The sequence below is a fragment of the Meleagris gallopavo genome, chromosome 30 (assembly GCF_000146605.3).
Source record: "Meleagris gallopavo isolate NT-WF06-2002-E0010 breed Aviagen turkey brand Nicholas breeding stock chromosome 30, Turkey_5.1, whole genome shotgun sequence".
Lineage (NCBI taxonomy): Eukaryota > Metazoa > Chordata > Aves > Galliformes > Phasianidae > Meleagris > Meleagris gallopavo.
Genome location: NC_015040.2, coordinates 4,067,465 through 4,080,228, shown reverse-complemented (window position 1 = coordinate 4,080,228; position 12,764 = coordinate 4,067,465). Strand labels below are relative to the sequence as shown.

General features: G+C 42.2%; 3 protein-coding genes across 4 annotated transcripts in view; 2 read left to right on the top strand and 1 right to left on the bottom strand.

Moving 5' to 3' along the window:
• Positions 1 to 79: 79 nt before the first annotated feature.
• Positions 80 to 7,342, top strand: RAB8A (RAB8A, member RAS oncogene family). The gene is made up of 7 exons (XM_010725113.3): positions 80 to 295; positions 472 to 532; positions 813 to 890; positions 1,286 to 1,375; positions 2,314 to 2,379; positions 2,589 to 2,639; positions 3,361 to 7,342. Exons 2-7 carry the CDS (start codon positions 530 to 532, stop codon positions 3,451 to 3,453), a joined length of 381 nt encoding a protein of 126 aa, XP_010723415.2. The 5' UTR covers positions 80 to 295; positions 472 to 529; the 3' UTR covers positions 3,454 to 7,342.
• Positions 7,343 to 7,380: 38 nt separating this feature from the next.
• On the bottom strand, positions 7,381 to 12,764 carry CIB3 (calcium and integrin binding family member 3). 2 transcript variants are annotated; one of them, XM_003213308.4, is made up of 8 exons: positions 12,718 to 12,764; positions 12,242 to 12,624; positions 11,968 to 12,082; positions 11,630 to 11,664; positions 10,326 to 10,437; positions 9,818 to 9,965; positions 8,680 to 8,875; positions 7,381 to 8,189 (listed from the first exon to the last, which is right to left on the bottom strand). In XM_003213308.4, the coding sequence occupies exons 3-8, from the start codon at positions 12,016 to 12,018 to the stop codon at positions 8,168 to 8,170; spliced, it is 564 nt and encodes a 187-aa protein (XP_003213356.1). In that variant the 5' UTR covers positions 12,019 to 12,082; positions 12,242 to 12,624; positions 12,718 to 12,764; the 3' UTR covers positions 7,381 to 8,167. The 2 variants fall into 2 exon arrangements, with proteins under 2 accessions (XP_003213356.1, XP_019465650.1); XM_019610105.2 differs by having other exon boundaries at positions 11,968 to 12,069; positions 12,242 to 12,758.
• FAM32A (family with sequence similarity 32 member A) overlaps positions 12,332 to 12,764 on the top strand; it is a 1,486-nt gene continuing 1,053 nt past the window's right edge. Inside the window, exon 1 of the mRNA XM_019609974.1 lies at positions 12,332 to 12,365. Within this exon, the coding sequence (XP_019465519.1) occupies positions 12,332 to 12,365 (34 nt within the window). The remainder of the gene's footprint in view (positions 12,366 to 12,764) is intronic.

The following is a 12,764-nucleotide window of genomic DNA, read 5'->3' as shown; positions in this document are numbered from 1 at the left end:
CGGTGCGCGGGGCCGAGCGGTGCCGCGGCCCCCGCGGGCTGCGCTGCCGGGCTGTGCGGTGCTGCCGCCTCGCTCCCTGCGGCGCTGAGCCGCGGCCCGAAGCCCGGCCGTGCGGGCGGCCTCCGCTCGCTTTCCTCGTGGGAAGGCGGCGAAGCCGGACCGGGGGAACCAGAGGGAAAACCTCGTTTGGTTCTCTGTAGAAATTAAAAGTAATTCGGTTGTTTCTCGTTCCAGGCATTGATTTTAAGATCAGAACGATAGAGCTGGATGGCAAGAGAATCAAGCTGCAGATATGGTAAGGCCGGTTTGAGTTCCACGCCTTGACAGCCGGCGCTGCGGCGTAGCGCCGTTACTTTTGTCGCGGTTTTGCTCTGGCGGTGTCGTCAAAACAAAAGCAGTTTTAGCGCACGGCGCCGCGCGATGTGAGCACCGAGCTGGGAGGTGAGCGAGCCCCGTTCCGTGTGTTTGCAGGGACACCGCCGGGCAGGAGCGATTCCGCACCATCACAACGGCGTACTACAGAGGAGCCATGGTAGGAGCGCGGCGCGGGCGGTTCGGCTCCAGCGGAGCGGCGTGGCCTGCGGGCGGAACCGCCCTGCAGTTCAGCTGGCCGGGTGCCGGCGCTGTGCCGGGCGCTGGGCGCTGTGACTCAGTGCGAACTCGCGCCCCGTCGCCGCCTCGCAGAACGCGCGCTGACGTTCCGGGTTGTGCTGAAACAGCTCTTCTTTATCTGTCCTTTCTGATACGACGGGTCTTTAACTGTTGCTTATACTGATGACGCTGAAAGAAGTGTCTGTCTCCTTGTTCCTTAGGGCATTATGTTAGTCTATGACATCACCAATGAAAAGTCTTTTGAAAATATTCGGAACTGGGTCAGGAACATCGAAGAGGTAATTTCTCTGTTTATGTGATGTTAAAGGTGCTGTTTCTCCTTCCGAAAGGAGAAATTAAATACTTCAGAAATGTCTCTTTCAAACTCAAAGTAGAAAATAAATGAAACAAAAATCAGGAATAACTGCACTGGCTAACAGTCATTTGCTGTGAGGGCGTACAGAGCGTGCTTTTGATTTTGTTTCCCTGGCACAAGTGGGCTCAGAGCTGACGGACGCTCACGGAGCAGTCGGTGCCTGCAGTGCAGTGCTGGGATCAGATGCTGTGCAGTTCAGAAACCTGAGAGTGCTTAGCACCAGCATGTCCATTTTATGTTCTTGATGGACACCTCATCTTTTGGCAGTACTTGTAAGACATAAGCAGAAGTCCTTTCTTTCATCTGTTTCTATCTCAGCATGCCTCTCCAGACGTCGAAAAAATGATCCTTGGGAACAAATGTGATGCAAATGACAAAAGACAAGTTTCTAGAGAGCAAGGGGAGAAGGTAAGTGTCACAGGCTGCACCTGGATTGCTGAGGGTGAAGGCGGCGTGTAAAGTTGGTCCTCCTGGGGTGTCTGTAAAGCCTGCCGAGTTCCTTCCTGCCAGCACTGGTGCAGTTGCTGCCTGAGCAGAAGCAGTCTGTGCTGCAGCCTCAGGAAAACCTGATCTGAAGTGAATGCAGTGCTTCTAAGAGAACTGAGGCATGGTGATGCTCCCTCTTGGATTCAGTCTTTATGCATTTTCCTGAGCTGAGCAATGAAGTTCCCTTTATGAATATTAAAATACCTTTTATTCATTAATTTTCCACTTTTGAAGCAGTCATTACTGTCATTTCCTGGTTTGTGTATAAGGTTTGATGCAGTAAGTGCACCTCCTGCCCCGCAGTGTCCCCACTTTAACCGAGAGCTGTTATTTGTTACTGTGTGTGTGCTTCCTCGGTGGCTCAGTGCTACTTCTGAGTGGAGCTACTGAACGTTTCCCAAGCTGTAGCTGCAAAATATTTTCCCAGTCCAACAAAAAGATGAGTCTGTTTAGATTGCTGATGGATTATCTGCTTGAGATGCGTTAGATGCAAAGGAACTGGCTGAATTCTCAGCCAAAGAAAGAAAATCATTAGGAATGGCCCTTTTTGTGAAAGAAAGGTAGACAGGATTGTTTTTTCTGGCACTGGATGTTAGTCAGAGTAGAGAAAGTACTTCTACGTACCGCAGACGTTACAAAACTGGCAAGGTGTCTGTTAAAAATATATGTATGTATTGAAAGACAAAGGAGCAGATGAAAATGTGCACAAAGTATGAAACAGAGGAACAAAGCCCAGTAAGAACAGATGCCAGTAGCAATGCAGTTCAGCTCCTGATTTGCAGAGGAGATCCCGCGCTGCTCGTTACATTTGTGGCTATTCCTGCAGCCACCCAACTAACACCAAACCTGCTTTTGTTCAGCTTGCAGCGAGTTTTGGAATTAAATTCATGGAGACCAGCGCAAAAGCAAATATAAACATAGAGAATGTAAGTACTGCAACCTTTCTCTTGTATTTATTGTCTTATAAAGCGTGCAGATCAGCAGTGAGAGCAGTTGCCCATCCTGACTGGGTGCGAAACTCAACTGCAGATACTTCACATGGGCTATTAAAGTCAGGAGGGCAGATGATTAATAAACAAAACTGCTAAGAGTGTGTTTTATTAACTGTATTCCTTCAACTGTTTTCCTTATGCAGGCATTTTTCACTCTTGCCAGAGATATCAAAGCAAAAATGGACAAGAAGTTGGTAAGTGAATTCTACTTAGGCTAAGCTGTGTTTAAATGGAGAGGAAAAAACGTGAGAATTAACAGCAAGAACTGCAGCACAGCAAATGGCCTCTCGTGGCCTCTGACCGGAATGCACTGAAGGTCAGAGAGGTTTGTTTTTAGTTTCAGTGAGCTGTGCTCTGCCCATGGCTTATAAACCATTGTGTCTGCATTTCAGGAATCAGCTGCAGTGGTTGATGTTCTCTGAACAGAATTTTTCTATGTGTTTTTTAGAAAGCCATGTGAGTGGTAGAGGAGAGCTGCTTAACGGTATTTCTTGCTCCTGCAGTCAGGAAAAGTGAATTGTATCAGTTTAGAGCATGGAAGGTCTGCTTCACGCTTTGTTGGCTTCATTTCATAAAGAAAATCCAATCACTTCTACTTGTACTGACACCCTGAAGTACTGAGCACAAACCAAACATATCCTGTAATTTTTCTGGTCTCTGCTGTCTTTGGTTTGATGGAAAGAAGAGCAGGCTCTGTATTTGTTGGTCAAAGCCAAAAGTAGGATGAGCAGCTCTCTGAGTTTTCACAGAGGCTGATGCAACTGAAGGGTCAAATAAATGAGTGAAAGCTCCTGCTGAATTTTAGTAATATTTTTTGTATAATTACAGATTTGATTCATCAAAACGTATAGATGAAGTATAGGCAGTAGAAGCTGTTAAGTATAAATAAGTAACTGAAATTCTTTGCATCTTCAGGAAGGCAATAGCCCACAGGGCAGCAACCAGGGAGTCAAAATCACACCAGACCAGCAAAAGAAAAGCAGCTTTTTCCGATGTGTTCTTCTGTGAGGGACACAGCCTTAATCTGAGCGCCTGCTCAGCCCAACTGGACTGTGCCTGTTCTGAGTGAGACTTCTCTGTCTGTGGACTCTAGCGTTTCCAGCAAACCTTGTCACTCTGTGACCACCTGAATAAGAAATTGTTTATTTTAGTAATTGTCTGCTCTTCAATTTTGGAGATGAAACAAGTTTATTTTTGTCAGATTGCCACTGGGCAGGCATTGCAGAGCAGGGGGAGCACAGATCGAATGTGACCTGCGAGAGCACCTCTGCTGACAGGCTTCAACCTCACTGTTTGTATCTCTAACGTATCCAAATTAGAAAGATTAAGTCATAATCAAAATCAGAAACTGAAATGCCAATATGAATAAAGTACAGGTGCATGTATTTGATACATCTGCAGATCTGTGTCTGGATGCATACAAAGCAGTTGCATCAAAACAACCAATAAATGCACTTAGGAAGGCAGTCCGGGCTGCGCCTTCCCAGAAGGTAAAGGAAGCTTTCTGCAAAACTCCTTCTTGCTACTAGAGACAGTTCTTCGATCTGCTGTTCTTACTCAGCTGTGTTGTAGACAATCCATGAGTGCAGCTGGAGTTTAAAAAAATTCCAAGGCATCTCTATTTTTTTAGAAAAAGCAGAGTGTGCTGTAGGTGTGCTGGTTCCTTATGCCAGGAGTTCCTTTAGCCGGGTTACAGGTGGCCACACCTAATTAAACGGTCTGCACGTCCAGCAGGAGAGCTGCAGATGTTCTGCACTCAGTTTTTAGAGAAACAGCCCCCAGGGCCACGTATCCCACACTGAACATCCCAGGGAACAGCTCTTCCTTCTCTAGTTGGAAATGGCCCCCGATCTGTCGTGATGTAGTAGCTGGTTACAAATTGTGACAAGAAAATGTATTGCACTGCTTCCAGTTGTGTGTTCTTATGCACACGTGCTCACATATGCAAATAAATGTTGCACATATGGACACTTTCTGAAAACAAACTTTGAAAGCTGAGATTTGCCTTGCTGCCATGTATTGATCATTGCAGATTTCAAGCAGCAGCAAACCTGTTAATAGCATGCATCAATGCAAATGATGTTTAGTCCTCAGTGGAAATATTTATTCTTATAAACACAGTCTATTACATTCCATTGTATAAAATGTAACAGCCTAGTAAAGCACCTAGGTAACTAATTGCTCTCATTTGAGAGGCTGTAAGCCTGACTAATTAGATTAATAAAAGGAGCCAGTAAGAGCAATCTGCTTAGAAGTCTGCTGTCAGTAATTGGAGTTATGGTATATTTAACCCAAGTGAACATATCAGCTGTGTCCTGCAACTCACTGGAATTGTTCATGTGCTGCTTTGTTTACATTGAAAACTGCACTTAAGGATAAAATTAAAGCTCACTTTAAAGTTAATGATTTAATAATGATTACTTACCAGCTTTGTTTTCTTCAGTTTTCTGGTAATCTGTCTTGGCCTTAGAGGAGCACTCCTAAGTGTTACTGGAGTTAATTATAAGTCTGATAGATTTTTAAACTTATCCGCAGCATGCAACTGAGCTCAACAGGAATTACTGCCTGCTTTTCTAAAAGAAAAAAGGAAATTGTACTGTGCAAGTTACTAGCTTAAAAAATGGATTTTAAATGCCACCAACTTTTTTTTTTTAATAGCTAGCAGATCAAAATGAGCTCTGTTCATTATTACACTGATATGTGAAACCTTCCTCTAAGCAGCACCTTGTAACGTTTGTTTTGTTTGCTTGTGGCTTTTTAGTGTGAGGACCTGGTGACAGTGCAGCAGTCAATGGCACACAGATGTACTGTAGGATAAAATCACATAAAGGCACTGCAGAACCTTCTGGTGCTTCAGAGGACAGCTCCTGCAGAGGGATAGGCTGGACAAGCAGTGCTGCTACCCTGAGATAAGAACAGTTTGGGGTTTTTTTTAAGAAAAAAAGACTGCTTGGAGGACTTAGTGGTGCCGAGTTGAGGTGCTTAAATCAGATCTGCTTGGTGTTTTGTTTCTGGCTTAGTGGTACACGTGGATTGTCTCACATGGAGCCACCTCTTCTAATGTAGCCAGAAGTTGCAGCCAGAGTCACTTCAGGAAGTGACTGGGAAAATGAGTGCTAAGTCTGCCCTGCTGTCACCGTGACACTGGGTCTCGCCCATCGACAGCATCTCAGTTGTTTGTCTTGAGATAGGAAAGAAATACCACATTAACTTACAAACCACATCGTTTGTCAGCCTCCATTTGCTAGATCTTGTGTTACCTTTTTGCATTAAAAGCTCTTTGTCTGTGAACACCTTTGTTCAAACTTACGCTGGCTGTTGCCCGTGTCAATATAATATAACTTACAGCATGATTTCCTTTTCTGAACTGATGGGTTTTGCTCAGTGAACAGCTGTGTTATTGCTCAGTCTCAGGAAGTTTTGTGCAGTTACTGTGACCTGCAGTCATCGCTGTGCTCCTACGGCATGCAGACTCTATGCAGAAATTGGATCAGTGTAAACAACATGAAACTAGAATGCAAATATAGGACAGGGAAAGCTTAAAGATATTGCAGTGGCATTTCTGCTTGGCTACGTGTTGCCAAATACTGACATCAAATCTGGCATAAATACAACATGTAGTTGATATTTCCAACATGTCATTTAATTATTGTGTTTTTTTAAGCACGGATATTACAAAAACACAATGTTCAAAAAAGGTACTGTGCCACTGAATACAGGAATGCATTTATAGGTAAGCTTTCATTAACTAAGGACAAATCTGAAATTCGATGCAGAATCTACAAAAGAGGAATTTAAGTAGATCTGAAAAGCTGAGAATGTGCTTGCCACACGTTTTCTATGTCTAAATATCACTAAAATGCCAGGTAATCAGTTAACACTTGGTTTGTAGAGAAACAAACCCATTTTTGAGCATGTTCTCAAATTCCTTTACTTTGATGAGGATCACAGAATTCTGTGGTTGACCTTACTTTTGAGGCTGCTGCAGTATGCTGGATAGATTTCACCCTTTCGGGTGCAGACCTGTCAGCTGATGTGCCAGTGTGTGCTGGAGCTGCTGCTTCGTGCTGACGTTGCCTGTCCAGTTCCTGTGCTGATAGGCACATCTCGTGTTCCACGACATCAGAGCCTCGTGCTACCATCAGACTTTCAGCCTCAGATTTATAAATCCTATGGATTATTGTAAGTCTCATTACTGCTGCTGGGAATTATTTGGTCTCCTTTCGTGTGGGGTAGGAATCATCTTACTGACAACTGTAAGGGGTTTTATTGCTGTGGTGGTGGTTTGGCTGATGCTCATGCTGAAAAGCTGCCGGGATTTCTTGTTTTCTTGGACATGAAATGGATGGGGGTTATGCTGGAGAGGAAATGGACAAATGACTGCTGAAAGAATGGTCTCCATTTCTGCTAGAAGTTCACAGGGGTTGGGAAAGAACGATGACTAACGTGTGTCTTCATTTATAGATGAAATAAAGATCTGTTCAATTGAACATTAATGGTAATGTGCAGTCTGATTATTTCAGGCTGCCTTATTCTTTGACCCATTTCTTTCACTGATGCTTGGAGTTTTTGTCTTCTGAAGCTGATCAAAGTGCAGCAGGCTGCTCTCCAGCCTCTGCAGGAATTGTGCTCTAAGCTGAGCGTGAGCTGGGACTCATGTCTTCGTTCTGAGGGGAACTTAACATATCCCAGTGTTTTCATAAGCAACTGTAAACTATGTTTAGAAGGACCACTCTTGGCTGCCACCTTTCCCACGTTACCACTGCTTTCTTAAACACTTCTCATTGATTTTGTTGTTTGTATAAAAGACAGAACTGTTGTTTATTACAGTATGTATGTTTTTACTCTGTACAGGACCCTGAGCACTGCATAAATAAACTTCTTATGAAAAGAGAACTTAAAAAATTTAGTTTGTCAATCCGGTTCATCATTAAAACATACAGATCCTGTTGTGGAAAACTATTGCCAAAAACGGGGAAGAGTGCCAAGAACATGGGATAGGATCTGGTTTTGTTGTTTTTTTTTTGTTGTTTAAGCTGTAAATTGTAAATTCTGAATAAATCTTCCCTTTATCCATCTTAGAACCTGTATCAGGCTTCAGTGACACACCAGGAGAATACTTGGGCCAGTTGATTGATTGAATCATTTGTTAAGGCTGTTCGAGGACATCGGAGGAGTTGGTTACACAATTTAGATTAACCATCGTGTTTTTGAATCTATTTTTGAAGTTAGGCGGCATTCTCTGAACCTCAGAACTTGAGCTGAGCACATTCTCAGTGTGCGTTTTCTAAGGAAAACCAAGTTCTGGAGGCAGCAGCATGTTTCCCTAAACCTAGAGCTGGCTTTGTCTCAGGGGAAAAGGAGTAGTTCCGCAGTACAGAGATTCCTGCATGCAGCATGAGTCTGTAACAGCGTGGGGTCTTTAATGGATATTGGGGTATTTCCACAGGGTCTTTGTTTGTTTGAGGAGCTGTAATTTCATACAGCCCCCTACCTGGTGGTCCCCAAACTTAAAAAATATATTTTTTTCCACATCACTGCTTTGGTGAGGGAAGGAGGTGGGAATAGGCAATTCTGTAGAAACACACCTTCTGTGGAATAACAGGGAAAATTCAGTAAAGATGAACTTTTCCTTTTAAAGAGGTGAATAAGAGAGTCCTGTGACTGGTTCCATTTCCAAACTGTTCAAGAAGAAGTGCTTTCATCTTTATGTTTGCTAGGTTCAGATTCGAATGTGAAATGTGCTGTTAAAAAAGGAAGCAAAGATCACTTACAAATCACTTTCCTCCATTCAAAGGGATTCATTATCATTACTCCTAAAACTGTAGTTTAAGTTGGAAATTATTTTTCAAATCACTTGCAAAGAATTGTTACATTAAGTAAATGCAAAATTTGGAATGCTGTTTTATGTAAATCAGAAAGCATGCTTGGACCACATTGTACGTTGAATGAGCTAATCTCAGGTATTTATCAGTGGAGCCTGCATGCTAATATTAACTTTTTCAGTTACTGGGAGTTTTTATCATGTAAAAAGGACACAGGAGGTTCGAAAAGCAATAGTGAATACAAATGCAAGCCTTCATGCTTTCTCATGCGTTTTCCCAGTCTTTGTGGTGGGCAACTCTACCAAAACTGCTGGGGAAGAGCAGAGATCTGTAACCACTGAGCAGCCAAAGTGTGTTTCACAGCTTCCAGTAGAGCAATTGGGTGTTATGAACTGAAATCCAGTATTACCTGAGGAAATCTGGAGCTCGAATTATCATATGCTGAAAGTCTTCCAAAGAAAGCTTTCCGTCGTTGTCCAGATCAGCTTCATAAATCACCTTCTCACATGCAAGGCTAACTTCTTCTGGGGTGAGTTCATTGCGGGTTAATTTGTTCACAGTTTTCTCCAAGTCTGATTTACATATGTAATCATCATTGTTAAAATCTGTCAGAAGAAACAAAAAGAATTCAAAGTGAGAAAAAACAGCATTTCACATAGCTGACTGCTAAGACCCAATAGGAAGGGTTTGGTTTCCAGGCTAGTAGCATATTTGTTTTAGAACGTTCAAATGAGAAAGGAAGTGATGTGTGTTTGTATAAAAATGTAACAACAAAATAAAAATCTTACATCTCCCTGTCGTACCAAAGGTAACAATCCTAAATAGTGTAGTAGTTAATTATAGCCAAACCATAATTAAATCATTGTAGCAAATGAGCACTACTGAACTAGAGGACGAAAAAGGAGAAGTTAAGGGAAGATAACGGGCTGCCCAGTTTTGGTGGGGGTTCACTTAAAGACTGTGCTCAATCATGTACTATTTAATTAAAAAAAAAAAAGTTGTTTGGTGGGTTTTTGTTCTGTTTCAATTGGTTGTGGGTTTGTTTTTTTTTGTTGTCTGTTACGTTGTTTGGCTTTGGCTGATCCTGGGGAAAGTAACAAAAAATTGCACTGTGAAAAAAAAATGAGCTTGCCCTTAGAGAAAACTGCTGGAGGAGTAATCTCCCCCACACAGCCAAACCCAGCCCAAACCCCACCGCTTCGTGGGCAGCCAAATCCCTTCCCTTTCACTTTTCAAAGCAGCTTCTCAGACAGAACTGAACATTTCTTAAATGTTTTATCAGTTCTTGAAAGCTGCAGACACTTTCAGGTTGCAAATTTTTTAGTAAATCCTAATCCCAAATAAGAGACAATAGGATAATAGGGTCCAGAAGTTTCTAGGAGAAAGAGTGGGCATTCAGATGTAAGCAGAGAGAAATGCTGTATTAAAACATACCTAACTAGAAACCATTACAGAAAATGGATCATTTTGCATTCCTGTGTGCAGCTACAGCTTTTCCTCAACCTTCACTTTTTTTGTTTTTGGTTTTGCTTGCCTGTGTCACTCACCATAAATTTTAAAAGCGTAATAAGCTTTTAGGTCTCTGGGAGCCATCTCACTCAGCACAGAAAACATGTCCAAAAAATCATCCAAAGTCATATTGCCATCTCCGCTCTCTGAGAAAACCTCTGCTATCCGCTGGCGGAACGGATTGTCCTGGGAAACAGAACACAGCACTGAGGGAAGGTCGTCCTTATGAGCATTTATTTCAGTGCAGATAAGAAAACTGGTGCCCAATAATTTTTGTTGTAACCCATTTTTGTCGGTCAAATGCTCCTTTTTTCTGCTATTATGTTTTTGTCTAATCTGTTAGGCACAGCTGCTGCCTTCTTTAACCTTTGTGCACTTTCAGGGTGTTTTCAGGAAATCATTAGAAGCTTCCAGAAAGGCTTGACTTCATAAGAAAAACTTATTTGTATTTCACCCCCTTAGTAATTAGTACTGGATGAATTATTAAAAATGGTAGATTAAACTGAATTGTGTCACTTGATTCTAGTTGTGCTCCTTGCTCTGTACCTTCAGCTCTGGCATGCTGCCAATGAGCTCATAGGGAAGTGCCACGTCGGGTCTGCTGGTGTAGTCGAGTGGGACGAGCTGCGGGGCCAGATCTCGGTATCTGTAGAACAGTCTGAAAGAGAAAGAAAGGCTCGCCGAGGGAACAAGTTGTTTAGACCTCTGAAAACAACGTGTTTGCCTTCCCTATTCTTCACACTCTGCATCCCTTCCCAGGATGGTATCAGTCCCTAAATAACACTCATTATACTCGTAGTAGGCCTTAGTGGAAGAGGCAACATTAAAAAAGCAGCATAGTGAAACTGGTGACAAACACAAAGCCCTCGGGCTTTCAGAACAACTTAACAGATTTTTATTCACCACAGGTATCTCTATTTTTTCCATAGCAGTTGGGTTCAGGAGACGGAATGTATGCACAGTCATCTGAATGTATTAGTACTTTGTCAGCTTGCTATTTTCCTCATCCCTTTGTGTGTGTGAAGATCCCATTCATAGCTGTTATCAGCAAAACAATAGGTTAGAATTTTAAAAGGGATTCTTATCAATAATAAATGTCTTATTCGTGGCACACTTATGGCTCTGGCATCTACTTACTACAAGGAAAGGCAGATTTAAATTTCAGTTATTACAGAATCTTTTATATTTTATTCAATATTTAATTCACACATGGATATCAAAGTTCTAAAGGGGGATATTCTGTACAGAATTGTCATTCATACTCCATGCTTCAGAGAAATTAGCAAGCAATTCCTGATGACCATTTGAGAGGTGCAGAAACCAAAGAGTTATTTTCAGTGAAAAGTCCTATAGGAACAGAACACCAAACCTGCTTGGCAGATCCTTTGGCCAGAGAGTATTTGATGAAGTTCACAAAGGCTTTGAGAAGAAAGCACCTCAGAGTAACTGCTGCTGATTTTTTACATGAAGGAAATGTGAATAAAATTTGATACGATCATTAATGATTTTTTAAAACAGGCAACATGTCCCAAGGTACAACAGGACGCTTGTCCTAAAACAAAGTGAGGGGAACATGGATGTCAGCAGCAAAATATACACTAAAATATAGCTTGTTACATTTATAGAGATGTTACCTTCGCAGAAAATTTAAAAGTTAATTTATGATAGACTGCATAGGTAGTTTCTGTACATTAAAAGAAAAAAAAAGAAAAAAGCTCAGATTGTCCAGTGTATGACTTTAATTTTGTATAAATGCATTAAAAATATTTTTAAATGTACTTCATCTTTTATATAATCTATTTTGTAGCAATCTCTGTATATTACACACAGAACATACACACAAGACTCACCTCAGAATTTCTTTCCTTGTAAAGAATGTGCAGTCCTATGAAATAAGACATCACATGTAATGACAGTTTTTAGCACTCATTGGCCCTGACTCTTCCACTACAGTGACTCAAACAGAATGATAATGTGGCTGACCATTAATACTCTTTCTTTTTGTACATAATTAGGAATACTTTATAACCTTTCTTGATGTAAGAATCTTACTAAAGTATCTTGCTAAAATCTTCACTGTAATTCAATGCTCTTAGTTACTAATTTTTAAAGAGGTTGTTTGAAAAAAAACAACGGCAACACCATTATTCAGTGTTCTGTCTAAAGACTCATTTAGTTTGTTTTGTACCTGATATGCATCCAGTTGCTCTGGAGTGAAAATGGTTTGCTTGTTGCCCATTTCCAGCTCTGAACGCTGATTCTTGTCCCACCATTCTTTCCTCCAAGTCACCTTTAAAGGAGGCCTGGATATTCAGATATTAAAAGCCGCAACAATGAGGTTCGGGTAAAGCAGAGGATCAAGTAACCAGCTCCCCTGTTCACGGGCTGCAAACAGCCATCATAGGAGCACTTCATCAAATCTCCAGTCTGGCTACTCACGGCTCTTATCCAGCATCACTCACCTGTCTGTGTGCACACAGAGCCTCGTGTTACAGCACTGAGCCACACGGCTGATACTCCTGGTGGGCAGGCTTCACAGACAGCACGTCTTCATGCCTTCGTACAGCAGACTGCCTGAGGAGTGCTGTAATGCCTTTCCTCGTTCAGAGCTGGCACCCAGCGCTCGGGGTTGGTCGCAGCGTTGATCACCCCTGCCTCTCCTGTCTCATTTTTCTCCCCATCACACACTGTGCACTGCTCACTGGTGTCAGTGTTAGCTTTACTTAGGGCAATATCTGTACAGTCCTCTTGGCCCCCTATTCCTCCATTAACACACATTATCTCTAGTAATTGGCCGTTAGTGTGACGAGCTTACATGTATACAGGCACATAAATGGCTTTTGCACTGAAAATACAAGAGAATGTTTATACGTAAGAAAAGAACTGTGAATTAAATGTGAAACACGAGGGTAGAACTGACAGCAGCACTACAGCTCACCCCGGCGCCTTAAAACAAGCGGCAGCGATTGGCTTTCGGTCGGTTCG

What these genes read in the sequence shown, in the direction of transcription:
- CIB3 (XM_003213308.4), bottom strand. Translation starts at nt 12,018, where the DNA reads ATGGGCAACAAGCAAACCATTTTCACTCCAGAGCAACTGGATGCATAT. An exon ending in AGCAACTGGATGCATATCAG is followed by an intron (nt 11,665 to 11,967) that starts GTACAAAACAAA and finishes CTTATTTCATAG; the next exon opens with GACTGCACATTCTTTACAAG. An exon ending in GCAGCATGCCAGAGCTGAAG is followed by an intron (nt 9,966 to 10,325) that starts GTACAGAGCAAG and finishes TCTGTTTCCCAG; the next exon opens with GACAATCCGTTCCGCCAGCG.
- RAB8A (XM_010725113.3), top strand. An exon ending in GGGTCAGGAACATCGAAGAG is followed by an intron (nt 891 to 1,285) that starts GTAATTTCTCTG and finishes TTTCTATCTCAG; the next exon opens with CATGCCTCTCCAGACGTCGA. An exon ending in CAAATATAAACATAGAGAAT is followed by an intron (nt 2,380 to 2,588) that starts GTAAGTACTGCA and finishes TTCCTTATGCAG; the next exon opens with GCATTTTTCACTCTTGCCAG.